At 42.9% G+C, this 13,721-nt stretch overlaps 1 protein-coding gene and 1 pseudogene across 3 annotated transcripts in view; both read left to right on the top strand.

Moving 5' to 3' along the window:
- Positions 1-13,721, top strand: part of PCSK2 (proprotein convertase subtilisin/kexin type 2) — a 289,537-nt gene that overhangs the window by 261,591 nt on the left and 14,225 nt on the right. For all 3 annotated transcript variants that reach the window (XM_029917598.1, XM_029917597.1, XM_029917596.1), the window contains exons 9-10: positions 5,679-5,894; positions 8,187-8,287. In XM_029917598.1, the coding sequence (XP_029773458.1) occupies positions 5,679-5,894; positions 8,187-8,287 (317 nt within the window). The remainder of the gene's footprint in view (positions 1-5,678; positions 5,895-8,186; positions 8,288-13,721) is intronic.
- On the top strand, positions 10,888-11,361 carry LOC115274173 (annotated as a pseudogene).

The raw sequence follows: 13,721 nt of genomic DNA, 5'->3' as shown, positions 1-13,721 counted from the left end.
CAGGCTGTGTTTTAGCTTATGGGCAAGTAATAAATTGTATCATGTATCTTGAATGTATCATAGATAAGCTGCTATATAACGATTGCCACTTCAGATAGCTGTGAAATTAGGTGATTAACTAGTTGTTACTTAACCTTCTAATTTCTGTATAAGTCTAATTACATGAAATAGAAGTTGGTGTTTTGATTTTTTACTTTGCTTTTCTGTTTGGAGTGTAATTGTAACTACTTTAGTGTAAATGATGGAAAATAATTGCATATGTTAAAAAAATAAATAGATAAACAGAAAAAAAAATAGAGAGAAGAACTAGATAGACATTTGTCCATAGAGGACATACAAATGGCTAATAGGCACATGAAATGATGCTCAAAGTCATTCATCATCAGGGAAATGCAAATCAAAACCACAATGAGGTATCACTTCATATCTGTTAGAATGGCTAGCATCAGGGATCCAGAGACAACAAGTGCCAGCACAGAAGTAGAGAAAAGGGAACCCTGGTGCATGGTTAGCAAGAATGTAAACTGGTGCAACCACTATGGAAAACAATATGGGGTTTCATCAAAATATTAAAAGTAGATTTACCATGCAATCTAGCAATTTTGCTTTTCGGTATACATCTAAAGGAAGTAGAAACAGGATTTCAACAAGATATTTGCGTGTTTATCACAGCATTGTTCACAGTAGCCAAGATATGGCAACAACCCAAATACCCATCCATGAATGAACAGATAAACAAGATATGGATTGTGTGTACAATGCATTATGCAACAGTCCATTATATGCACAATGGAATATTATTCAGTAGTGAAAAAGAGAGAGATCCTGCCATTTGCAACAATGCATTATGCAAAGTGAGTCTGACAGAAAAATACAAGTACTGTATGATATCACTTATGTGTGGAATCTAAAAAAGTTAAACCCATTAAAAGAAAAAAAAAACAATAAGATGGTGGTTACCAGGGGCTGGGGGATGGGGACTAAGACTGATGGTGTTTAAGGGTGCAAACTTATAACAAGTAGTAGGTAAAGAGCCCACAGAGATCCAATGCACAGTATAATGGAGATAGACAATAATATTGCACTCTAATGATGTGATGTGATAAATATTGCTTTAGTGGCACTCATATTAGAGTATCAAAGTAATACACTGTACACCTTAAGTTTACAAAATGTAACGTAAAATTTGCTAAATAATAATAATAAATGAATTGGGGCTCATGAGAGGCTGCTTTAAGACTATGCCTTTAGAAGACATGAATAGACACTTCTCCAAAGAGGACATTCAGATGGCCAACAGACACATGAAACGATGCTCAGTGTCACTCCTAAGGGAAATACAAATCAAAACCACACTGAGATGCCACCTCATGCTGGTCAGAGAGGCTAAAATGAACAGATCAAGAGACTATAGTTGCTGGCTAGGGTATGGAGAGACGGGCACCCTCTTACACTGTTGGTGGAAATATAAACTGGTACAGCCACTCTGGAAAACAGTGTGGAGGTTCCTCAAAAAATTATCAATAGAACTCCCCTATGACCCAGCAATAGCACTGCTGGGGATTTATCCAAGGAACACAGAAGTGCTGATACATAGGGGCACATGTACCCCAGTGTTTATAGTGGCACTTCCAACAATAGCAAATCATGGAAAAAGCCTAAATGTCCATCAGCTGATGAATGAATCAAGAAGATGTGGTTTATATATACAATGGAATACTACATGGCAATGAGAAAGAATGAAATCTGGCCATTCATAGCAACATGGATGGACCTCGAGGGTGTCATGCTAAGTGAAGTAAGTCAGGCAGAGAAGGACAGATACCATATGTTTTCAGTCATAGGTCTAACAGGAGAAACCTAACAGAGGACCATGGGGAGGAGAAGGGGGAAAAAGAGTTAGGGGTAGAGAGGGAGGCAAATCATGAGAGACTCTTGAATACTAAAGACAAACTGAGGGCTGAAGGGGGAGGGGGCAAGGAAGGGGGGTGACGGTCAGGGAGGAGGGCACTTGTGGGGAAGAGCACTGGATGTTATATGGAAACCAACTTGAAAATAAACTATAAATTAAAAAAGTTTAAAAATAAAACTATGCCTTTAAAACCAGCAAGTTCCAACTCACTGCCCTTTACCAATAGGTTAGAGTCTCAGGCTCCACACCACTGACACTTTGGGCCAGAGAGTTCTTTGCTGTGGTAGGGTGGGGGACAGGGGGTTGTCATGTGCATTGTCAAAGTTTAGTAGCATCCCTGGCCTCTACCCACTAGAAGCTAGTAGTACATGCACACACATCTTCTGGCTAGATGCTAGTTGTGACCATGGAAAATGTCTCCAAAAATGCCACATGACCTGTGGGACACAAAATTGCCCCTAAGGTAAGAAACTCATTGCATTAAAACTAGATAGACACTAATCCTGCTAATCTCTCAGAGACACCTGATTCAAAGACAGAATTCAAAGTGAAGCTTGTACCATGTGTTTAATTTTTTAAATTTCATCTAAATGCACTTGCCTTCCTAAAAAACAGAAAAAGGAAAAGTCCTATAGGAGGGGGAGTGGAGGTGGAGAAGGGAATTCCAATGTAAAGGGTTGGGGTGAGTCTGGCTGCTGGTCTATTATGTGAGCATATTCTACCGAATAAGGGTTGGAGAGCCCCATCAGACAGCCTGCCCTCTGGGCCTAGCTCCCTACTGGGGACTACTGCGCCATCTCATCTGAGTCTCTGGGTGAGCTTCCCAACCTCACCTGGTCTTTGGTTCTCCTTTACCACGTAGTCTCTGGATAAAATTCCTTCTGCCAAACTGCGTAGTGTAGTATTATTTGCGTGACTGAACCTTGACTGATACAGTGTATTGATTGGGATGTTAAATTTATAAGTTAACTTGGGAAAAATCAACATCTCTGTGATGCTTTCTTTCTGTCCAAGAACATCATGTGTCAATGTGTCTTTCCAAAGGGTCAAATCTTCATCTGTGTCTCTCCAAAGAGTTTCAAAGTCTTATTTAGTACTTAGCTCTTTTTTTCTTTGTTTAATTTCTTGGGTTTCTTTCTAAGTATTTTACCCTTCCTGTTGTTAGTATAAATGATGCTTCACATCGATTGCTGTCAGGATTCAATAGGTTAATATTAAAGTCCTTAGAGCAGCCCCTGGCATACAATAAGTGCCACAGTAGTGCTTCTTCAGACTATCATCTTCATTTCTTTCATTGTATTCCCCAACTGATTATTGTTGGGATATGGGTGATAGTTATCAATCTCAGTTTCTGCCTAGCTCCCATTCAGGAGAAGCTGATGGCAGAACTAGATCTTGGAGTATCATTTTAACAGGAAAGTAAGGTGTACCAGTATCATACCCATTCCAGAACCATGTCTCAGCTCTCTTATAGATGCCCTTTCCCCCATGCATCTGTCCCCAGACTATTTGGGAACTATTTGGTGCTGATACCCAATCATTAGATGTAACTATTATTACAACACACACACACACACACACACACACACACACACACACACACACACCTTAGAAAACCAAGGCTTAATATTCCTAAGAATCACAGTGACAAGTCTTGTGGGCAAGTCTCACAGTCCAATACAAAATTAATGTTGGCTGCTTACTCCTCAGAAACGGGCTGACAGTTGCGCTCTGTGTATCAGTGGACCAGGCCACATGACAAACTGCCCCCAAACTCAGTAGTTTAAAACAACCACCATTTAAGTCCTGCTCGTGGCTCTGAAGGTCAGCTGAATTGTTCTGCTGATCTGGGCCAGCCTCCACCCATGCCAGCTGGCCTCACTCATGCATCTGTGGTCACCTGGAGGGTGAACTACAGACTGGTGAGTCTGGGGTGGCCTCCCTCAATACGTCTGCCACTTGTTGGCTATCAGCTGGGACAGTAATCTGGGCTAAATCTGTCATCAACCCAGCAGGCCAACTCGGAGAATATTTGTTCCACAGTGCAACAGAATATTGCAGAGAAGGCATGAATACAGAGAAGCCTGAAAAATTAGTCACAATTGTCTCCTAAAACAACACAGTGACAATGCTCCTAGCACTGATTACCTCTTAGTAAATGTTGCTTTGTCTCACCGGCAGCCCATCTGTGGACTGGATCAAAGTTTCCACATTTGGTGGGCTTCCTGATCCACACCTGTCTCCATTTCATTGGGTGCCATTTCTTGACATTGATCCCAAATCTGAGTCTGTCTGAGAGTGTGATCCCCTGCGCCAGCTGTAAGGATGAAACACTTCCCTGTCTGTCCTGGGTCCTGAGAGAAGTTACCGATTTCAGTGGAGTTGTCCAGTATAGATTTTCCAAGACACTGCTGACCCTTCTCAGCTGGTGGCTGAATAAATCTTTGTTGATATATAGACTCAGTCAATCAGAGGCTAATTAACTCCAAGCCTTGTTAGAAGCAATCCAAATGTCTTTTCTCATTGCCAGGAGGCAGAGAAACCTTAGAGGTAATCCGGTTATCTCCCTGTCTTCTGGCGCCTCTGCCCTTAAGCCCCTGAGTCCACGACTGTAGACACCTGATGGCCACATAGGGACAGACTTTCTCTGTTATAACATCTATATCTTCTGGTCCTAGAGGGTTACTGAACTGCCCTGGGCCAAGCCGTGAAGAGGAAGGAGGCTGTACACTTGCTCTTACCTCCCACACTGCATGGCTGCTCTGCTCTGCCCATCGCCCACAAGAAAGCCGAGTACCCCCAGCCCTACTGTCCCCAGAGTCAGAACATAGGAAGCCACAGTGAGTGGGCACTCCTGGGTTGTTGAGGGAGAGAGAATACTCCTAGAAGACAGGGAACAGGAAAAGAAAAGGATAGGTGAATACGAATGTGGTTGAACAGAAAAGCAATGTGGGATTTATAGCTAAGCTTGCTGTTTATAACTAATGAACACATAGTAATAACCATTGTACATATTATGTGTTTAAAGTTATTTTTGTTCATATTAAACTTTCTTCCTACATTTGGTGTTCCCTTACACGGGTAAAATGTCATATAATATTGTGTTTAAAAGAATTCTGGTATGATCGAATCAAGTTAATACACACACACACACACACACACACACATATATATATAACCAAGAAAATTTATATATGTTTGACTAAAATGTGTATTTTAAACTTAAAATATCTACATATATGTAAATGTATATTTTAAATATATAACTATAAAACCAAGGATATATAAATATCTTTTATCTCTTATAGAGCTAAGTATAAATATAAAGGTACATTTACATTTTTGCTGAAAACATGTCTGAAAGGAGGAACAAGAATTGGGCAATAATGACTACATGTAGGAAGGTTTTTCTTTTCATGTACTTTGATTTCTTACCTTTATAGCTTTTTAAAATCAATTTTTTTTGTAAATTTTTAGACGATTCTTCCAGCTTTTCTTATCATGTTACCCCCAAGCTCAAATACTAAATTCAGGTAATTTTTTATATTGAATCTTTCGAACACAAGAAGGAGGATTCACACAGTGCCCAGCGAGCAGGAGAGTGATTTTCCAGGTAGACAGAGCTGCTGAGGAAGCCAGGTCCTAACCTTGCTCTCTGGGCTGGGAGCCCCCTCCCCAGGCCAGTACCCTGCCCCTTCCTCGGCAGCCCCCCATGGGACAAGTGGGATCTGGTGACCTCTCTCCCTGTGACCTCCCCCCTCCCCAGGGTCGAGGTGGCAAAGGCAGCATCTACGTATGGGCCTCTGGGGACGGTGGCAGCTACGACGACTGTAACTGTGATGGCTATGCCTCCAGCATGTGGACCATCTCCATCAACTCGGCCATCAATGACGGCCGAACCGCCCTATACGACGAGAGCTGCTCCTCCACCTTGGCCTCCACTTTCAGCAACGGGAGGAAGAGGAACCCTGAGGCCGGCGTGGTGAGTGCAGTCCCGGGCCCTTGTTGAGGCAGTGAAGTGCACAGCTGCCATGTGACGTCAGGTACAGGCGCTGAGTGACATCATAGCCACCACTATGTGACATCATGGGATATAGGGGATCTCCCCTCCTACCCTGGAAGAGTCAGCGAACGTGTTGAGGCTCTAGAGATCCATTGTCTTTCAGGGCTGATAATGCTTTGTTATCAAGGTAGAGCCATGCTGTGTGCAAGTTGGAAACAAGAACCATGCTTCCTTTCCAGCTCATTGTCCATAGGTTATCTTTCTTGTTTATTGTTTTGCCTTACAAATAATGATGACCTCTGATGATCAAAACATTGCCATAGCACACCACTTATAAGGAGAACTAGCATTAAAAACTAGGGCATCAGGGCAGCTGGGTGGCTCAGTCACTTGAGCCTTAACTCTTGATTTTGGCTCAGGTCATCATTCCTGACAGAGTCCATGGGCGACTCTGCCCTGAGTGTGGAACCTCCTTAAGATTCTCTGTCTCCCTCTGCCCTTCTTCCCTCCTCACATGTGCTCTCACTCTCTCTCTTAAAAAAAAAAAAAAAACAGGTATCACACCACCAACATCTAAGCCAAGAGCCCATTTGTTACTAAAGTAAAGTAATTAATAATTAGCCTCCATGGATGGACTTCCCATGGGTCCATAAGCCCTCCAAAACTGAGCACACACGTATGTTTTCTCAAGGCAAGAGCAGTGGTTTTCATTCTGTTTTAAAATATGTCCATGACTGAGAAAACAAAAAGTTAAGAATCCCAGACTTAGATTACTTACTGCACTTTTCTGAGCAGTTTTTCCTTCCTGAGTAGCTAGGTAACAGTGAATTTTCCAAATCGCTTTAAAATCTAATGAGTAGAGCATAATAAACCTTTTTGGATCTCTTTCTCTCTCTCTGGGTATTTCACTCACATATCAGCCTTTCCTCAGACCTTCAAGCCTGAAATTTGGTTGGAGGTTCAGTAGTTCTGCTGAGCTACATTTTGACTGGCCACTCACCTCAGCTGGGGCTTCCCAAGGGGGGACAGGAACTCAGAACACAACCTCATTACCAACCAGGGCTCCAGTCCCCAATTGCTGCCTGGACTCTGCCGTGCCAAGCTGGCCTGGCTCCCCTGTGAGCCAAGAGATTCCTTTACATAGAAGGGACACAGACCCTAACTGTCTCCTTCCATGAGCCCTCCTGAACTCTCCCTTGGGGATCTAGCAAGTGGGCCCATTCTATCCAAGCAGAAGAAGACTTCAGCCTCCCCTATGCTAGGAGAGCTATATGGGCAGTGAGGGAGAAGAGCAGAGCAGAAAAGAAGTGAGGGAGGTCCCAATCCTCTTCTGCTTGTGATGCTTCACTCCTCTCCCCAAAAAGTTGTTCCTCCCTACCCCATTGGGAATCACTCCGCCCTCAACCTTATCTATGACTCTCTTTCTACTTGAGCTGGGGAAGGGCCTTGAGTTCTGTCTGAACATTGTAGCATTCCCACCAAAAGATGCCTTTAAGCTTCCCTGATGCTTTGTACTCCAAACTAATAGGCCTCTCTGAGGATCCTACAGACTAGGGAAGGAGAAGTCCTATGGTTTATACATGATCTTAATGAACACCTTGGCTTTCATCTTGGCTTATTAAAAATGAGGGGTTTTTTTCCTCTTTGTGTAAGTTATTTAAACCTCATTGATCAGTCTCCCCACTTAAGAATTCTGACACACGTGGCTCCATGTGTCCTGGCATCTCTTCATGAGATCTAGAAATACATTTTCTTTTTAATGGCTTGTCCTTCTAGGCAAACATTAGCTGAGCATGTTTATTCCTCCCTCTTAGGAAATGCCACCCTTTCCTTTGTGAAGGGGAACAAGTGACATTGTGAGCTTGGATTTTCCAAACTGATCCCAGGGCGACAATGCTCACGGTTACATTGACTTGGTGGTAGTATTCACTGGTCACTTTTCGCCTATAAATTTTCCTCTCAGGATCCAGGAAATAGATGTCTCTCTAGTCTCTGGAATAACTGCAAATATGCCTCTCTGAACAAGTGACTTGTTTTTATCTTGTCAGCACTTGGACTGGAAATGATTATCCCTTTTTGCATGGGCTAATGGAAAGTTGATTAAAATATATGGCAAGATAGATAGATGCTAAGCTTATCCTTACCTTCATCTTAATCTTCTTCAGAACAAGGTAGAATATAAATAAAATAAAGAAATAACCCTCTGCTTCATATTTTGGGACTCAAAGTTGAGTGGCTTTTTCACTCATTATTGAATGTCTTCCCTTCCAGGCAACCACAGATTTGTATGGCAACTGCACTCTGAGGCATTCTGGGACATCTGCAGCTGCCCCCGAGGCAGCGGGAGTGTTTGCGCTGGCTTTAGAGGCTAAGTATGTTTCCATCTCAGGGCCAAGACAAATATCATTTCCACCCAATACAAGGGTCTATTGATGCCAAAGCAGGTGTGGGAGTCTTGAAGAGTCAGAGCCAATGAACTGTGATGGACATTTCTAAATGAACCACAGGCCCGAAGTGATACACATATACACACACACTCCACAAATAACATCCTTAGGAAAGCACAATACCCCAACACTCAATAGTACATATCAGCATCTCATTCAGATACCAAGTAGGGACAGGTAGATATCTCTTTCTTTGTGAAAACCATCATGTTATCTTCTTTGGATCCTTTAGCTATTTCACTTCTGTAATACAATCAGCTAAATGAAAGAAAACTGTTGCCAAACTGATATCTAGAAAAGCATTTCAGATCATGTGGTAGTCAGGGTGCCACCACTCAAGATTCATTAGCTTATAAGGCGAATTCACTTTTAACACTGAGACAAGATGGGAAAAATCACAGAAGGTAGACCAGGAAATGGGCTTTACTAAGAAACCTTCCAAGCTACAGGAAAGAGGAGATTATCTTCTCTTTTCTCACCATCTCAGAGAGGCCACACATTGCTGTTGCTGAACGCCCCTTGGATTTGATCCTCAACAGAGGTTCCTGCCCACCTACTACTCTGTTTAAGGAATGAACATGTGGTCTCAGGCATCATCCGTGTGGTGTGATTGCCCAAGCCCATGCTGTAAGGAGTTATTCAAGAATCTAGCACCAGCAACTTGTGAGAATTTGGATTCAGGCCCCTGGGGAAGGAGAGTTGAGTTCCCATCCTCATCAGCCATTGCTAGGCAGCCAGAGCTTCTAGCATCAATCCCCAGGAAGCCCTATTCATCTCTCTTCATATATACAGTATGTTTTCTGACTTGCAAAGAAGGTAAGCATTGATTGTTAGATAAGAAAGGACTTTGCAAACTTATCTAGTCCAACACTCTGTCTTTAAGCAGAAAAGGCATAATTGTCCTCCTTTTACAGATAAGACCCCAAGTTGGGAGTGTCTCCTTTCATTGGACCAGGCCAAACTCTGATTCTTCTATGAAAAGTCAGGTGAAAAATTTAGTATTCCAGGAGACACTGATTGAAGTGTTTCTATTAAGGACAGAGACCAAAAACTTGCATAGCATGTGTATTTACTGAAGATGAAACTGTTTATCTCAAGCCCTGTCAGGCCCTGGTGTCTGAGCTGGCTTTGCTCACTCCAGGAGGGAGCAGACAAACAGTGGGAGCCTGCTGGCTGCCACTGAGCCTTGCAGAGAGCAGGGAGCGGGGGTACTCTCAAACTGAGAAGGGGGTTCTGGTCACCCTTTCAATCTAAGAAGACAGAACTTTTTGACTAAAAGCTGCCTTGCATTTTGGCAAGCAAAACTTCAGTTGCCCAAGCCTCTGTGCACACAAAGGGACAATCTAAATACATCAAAGTAATGGAACAAGTCTACTGGATTTCTAAACAGGTTCATGGGTGGTGTACCAATTATTCACCATTCTTGAACACACCTGCAAATAGCCTTACAAAAAAAAGACATCACCACCTGGGCCCACTTTGTTTTGGAGCAATGGTTTTTAAATCTCTGTTGCCATAAAGAGGAAGAAAGTGATACTTGGCAGTGTGGTTCAAGCCCATTGTAGGAGTTAGTCCTAAATTTCTTGAGAACACCAACTGTCGGAGGTTGGTCGACACCCTGAGACAGAAGTTGGTGCACGCAATTTATTAAGAAAGGGGTCTCAGGAGAAACCAGGAAAAAGTAAAGGAAGCAGGTTAAGGATGGGGAAGAACCCAAGTAAGGATGTAGTTTCAGAAGTTTTGGCCTCAGCTTGATCCCATGGGGAGCTCTGGAGTGTAAATTATGCCACAAAGTGTGTTCTACCTCAAGGCAAGGATGCTGGGCTGCCATATCCTGGTGGTGGTCAGTCATTGGCTGAGAGCCATGCCTGGGGAGGTAAATTCCGTAGCACCTCTGGCTTTCTGCACCTGTGGGCAAAGCAACCCCCATAGCCAGCAGTTAAAACCACTGCTCAGAACAAAATAGCCCAAGAGAGCATCCAAAGGGAGGAAGTGGGAAAGCCTCTCCATGAACAGTTCCTACAGCTCCTCTCTCTTTATCGTGAGATGAGACAACTGGGGGTCCTTGGTGGTGTGTGACAGCAGTCAAGGGCTGTTTGCCACCCAGAGGTCCAATAAGAAAGTTTTTCCAAAGCAATTTGAATACAATAAACAAATTATCCTGTATAAATGTATGCTCATAAGGACCATGAAAGAGGAACAACTACCCCCAGGACTCCAGGGGAGAAAAGGGAAGCCATTATTCCTCTGTCCTGCCCAGTTACTACTTTAATAATGTGCTTTCCTGCCAATGCTTGAAAATGGCTTCTTGAATCACAGGGAATATCACTCACATTTCCCAGTGTGACTAAGACTAGAATAAACTTCAAACGATTTCTTTGGGTGGAGCAGTGACTGCCAGCTACAAATATTTTACATTCTCTCCAGGGCTTTCTGTGTGGCTTGAGAAGGCTGACCTAGGTATGAGGGGTAGGTTATAAAGAAGCAATTTTTTTAGCTTGAAAGAACCATCTGTGCCTTTCACGAAGATGGCGCCGAAGGCGAAGAAGGAAGCCCCTGCCCCTCCCAAAGCCGAAGCCAAAGCAAAGGCTTTGAAGACCAAGAAAGCAGTACTGAAAGGCGTCCATAGTCATAAAAAAAAGAAGATCCGCACGTCACCTACATTCCAACGGCCCAAGACACTGCGTCTCCGAAGGCCGCCCAAATATCCTCGAAAGAGCGCCCCCAGGAGAAACAAGCTTGACCACTATGCCATCATCAAGTTCTCGCTGACAACCGAGTCAGCCATGAGGAAAATAGAAGACAACAACACTATTGTGTTCATTGTGGATGTCAGGGCCAACAAGCACCAGATCAAACAGGCTGTGAAGAAGCTCTATGACATTGAGGTGGCCAAGGTCAACACTCTGATCAGGCCCGATGGAGAAAAGAAAGCATATGTTCGACTGGCTCCTGACTACGATGCTTTGGATGCTGCCAACAAAACTGGGATCATCTAAACGTGTCCAGCTGGCTAAATCTAAACATACTTTTTTTTCACCATAAAAAAAAAAAAAAGAACCATCTGTAGTGACAAGGCCCACATATTGGACTAGAATATGTTTTCAAAACTAACCTTGCAGAAGATGGATTTTTTCATGTAAACCCTTTATTGAAGTGTAAGAGACACAGAGAAAATTGCACAGATATTAGATACAGCTCACTGACTTTTTGCAAAGTTAACAGACCCCTGTTAGCCAGCATCCAAATCAAAAACAGACCATCACCTAAGTACCAGTATATGCTCTTTTGCTTAATATTATGTCTGAGAGATTCCTCCATACTGGTGTGTGTGATTATAGGCCATTCATACTCATTGTTAATTACTCCACTGCATAAATGAATACTTGGGTCATTTCCAGTTTGGGGCTGTTATGAGTAATATTGCCGTGAACATTCTTACACACGTCTTTCGGTGAACATATGAATGCATTTCTGTTGGGTGTATACCAGGTACTCAGTATGCTGAGTCACAGGATATACTTATGTGCAGTGCTAGTAGATACCCCCAAATAGTTTTTCAAAGTTTTTCCAAATAGCCATTGACACTCCCTCTGTCAGTATGAGTTAATGGTTGCTCCACATCCTTGCCAATACTTGGTATTGCCAGTCTTCCACACTTCAGCCATTTTTATGACTGTTCAGTAGAATTGTCCTCCTACTTTTGATTTGCATTTCTCTAATGACGGGTAAAGTTGAGCACTGGATGGAGTTTTGAAAACAATAGGTTCCCACATCTCAACCACAAGTCACTGAATACAAATCTCTGAAAATGGATGGCCCAAGGATTTGTCTTTTCCAGCCCTGTTCCAGGGACTCTGTAAGGAGCCACCCCATGGCTGCTCCGTGGCCCAGGATGTGTGGGCGTGTGGTAAAGCAAGAGTTCTATGAACCTGTGAATCAGGATATTGTTGCTTGGCAAGTGAATATCTGGACTCTGCCTCTGACTAGGTTAAGATTGGAAACAGATAATCCCAATAACACTAGTTAAACTGAGACAGGGTTTTATTTTTCTGCCATGTGAAAGATGAAACAGAGGTAAGGAGCCCAGGGCTCCTATGAGGGTACCCCTGGGATTTGAGGAATCCAGCTCTTTCTAGATTTCTGCTCTTCCACCTCCACATTCTCCAGGTGCTGCTGGAACTCCAACCATCATGTTTATATTTCAGACAGAAAAAATTGGAAGAGCAAAGGGACAAAAGAGGGACACCATTTGAGTCAGCCTTGCTTAAAGGTTTTTCTGAAAAGCCTCACCCAGTGGCTTTTGCTTATTTTTCATTGACCAGAACTGTCACGTGACCACCCCAGACTGCAGAAGAGGCTGGGAAATGTAGCTTTGTTGCTGGAAATGTTGCTGTTCTGAATAAAATTGAGGCTTTCTTAAAAAGGAAGAGGGAGGATAGATATGAGGGAGACAATAGCCATGTCTTTCAGTCTCTCGGCATCTACGTGGGCAATCATTTACTGCCTCTGGATCTCTGTTGTCTTATCTAAAAATATAGAAAGGGCACTGAGGCAGGAATCTACATTTATCACTAGTTCCCACATGATTCTGATGCAGGAGCTTGAGAACCAGAGTCTGCAGCCCCCTAGATGGGATAAGACATCGGCTTCATTGTTGGTTTTCTTGGTATTGAGAACTCCCCCATCATGTCAGCCCTCCCTTTTTAATATTGAGTTGTCTGTCTGTCCTTCTGGGCTGTAGCCTCTGAGAGAGCAGGGACCTTCTTATGACATACCTACAGCTACCACAGTGCCCAGAGCTGGCATAGACTCAGTAGACCCTCAAAGAATCACTTCCTTGTTCAGGACCTTTCCAAATACCTGTGCCTTATTTTCCCAACCACAATATAAAATATTAGTCATGTTATTTATCCTCTTACACTGTTCACAGTGACCTTTATATTGTAGATCATCTGTAAATTTACTATTTTTTATTATTTAATAAGTATGACCTACAATTCTTGAGCTATCATGGTAGGAATAAGGCTTAAAACAGATTGAAGAAATGCTATTTTGCACAATAGTGTATTGTGTCAATTCTGAAATTACTCAGAAGGGAGAGTTGTGAGGGACCTAGTTTTATCTCTTAGACAGACATAAATGGCTGGACAAACAGTGTCACAAACTCAATTACATAAGAGTATGGACTATCTGGTTTATTCTAGAAGTGAGATGATCTTTGTTCTGATGTATTCTCTCTGTTTCTCATGAACTCCATGAGAATAAATCTGTGGAGAAATGTCTAATGGGATCTCTCCCCAAGCTCCAGGAAGCATTGCACGTTTTTGTGGCAGAACCCCCAGCAAAAATGGACAAT

Source organism: Suricata suricatta, chromosome 12 (assembly GCF_006229205.1).
Source record: "Suricata suricatta isolate VVHF042 chromosome 12, meerkat_22Aug2017_6uvM2_HiC, whole genome shotgun sequence".
Classification (NCBI taxonomy): Eukaryota; Metazoa; Chordata; class Mammalia; order Carnivora; family Herpestidae; genus Suricata; species Suricata suricatta.
The sequence above is the reverse complement of the archived record's forward strand: the minus strand, read 5'-3'. Positions and strand labels throughout refer to the sequence as shown.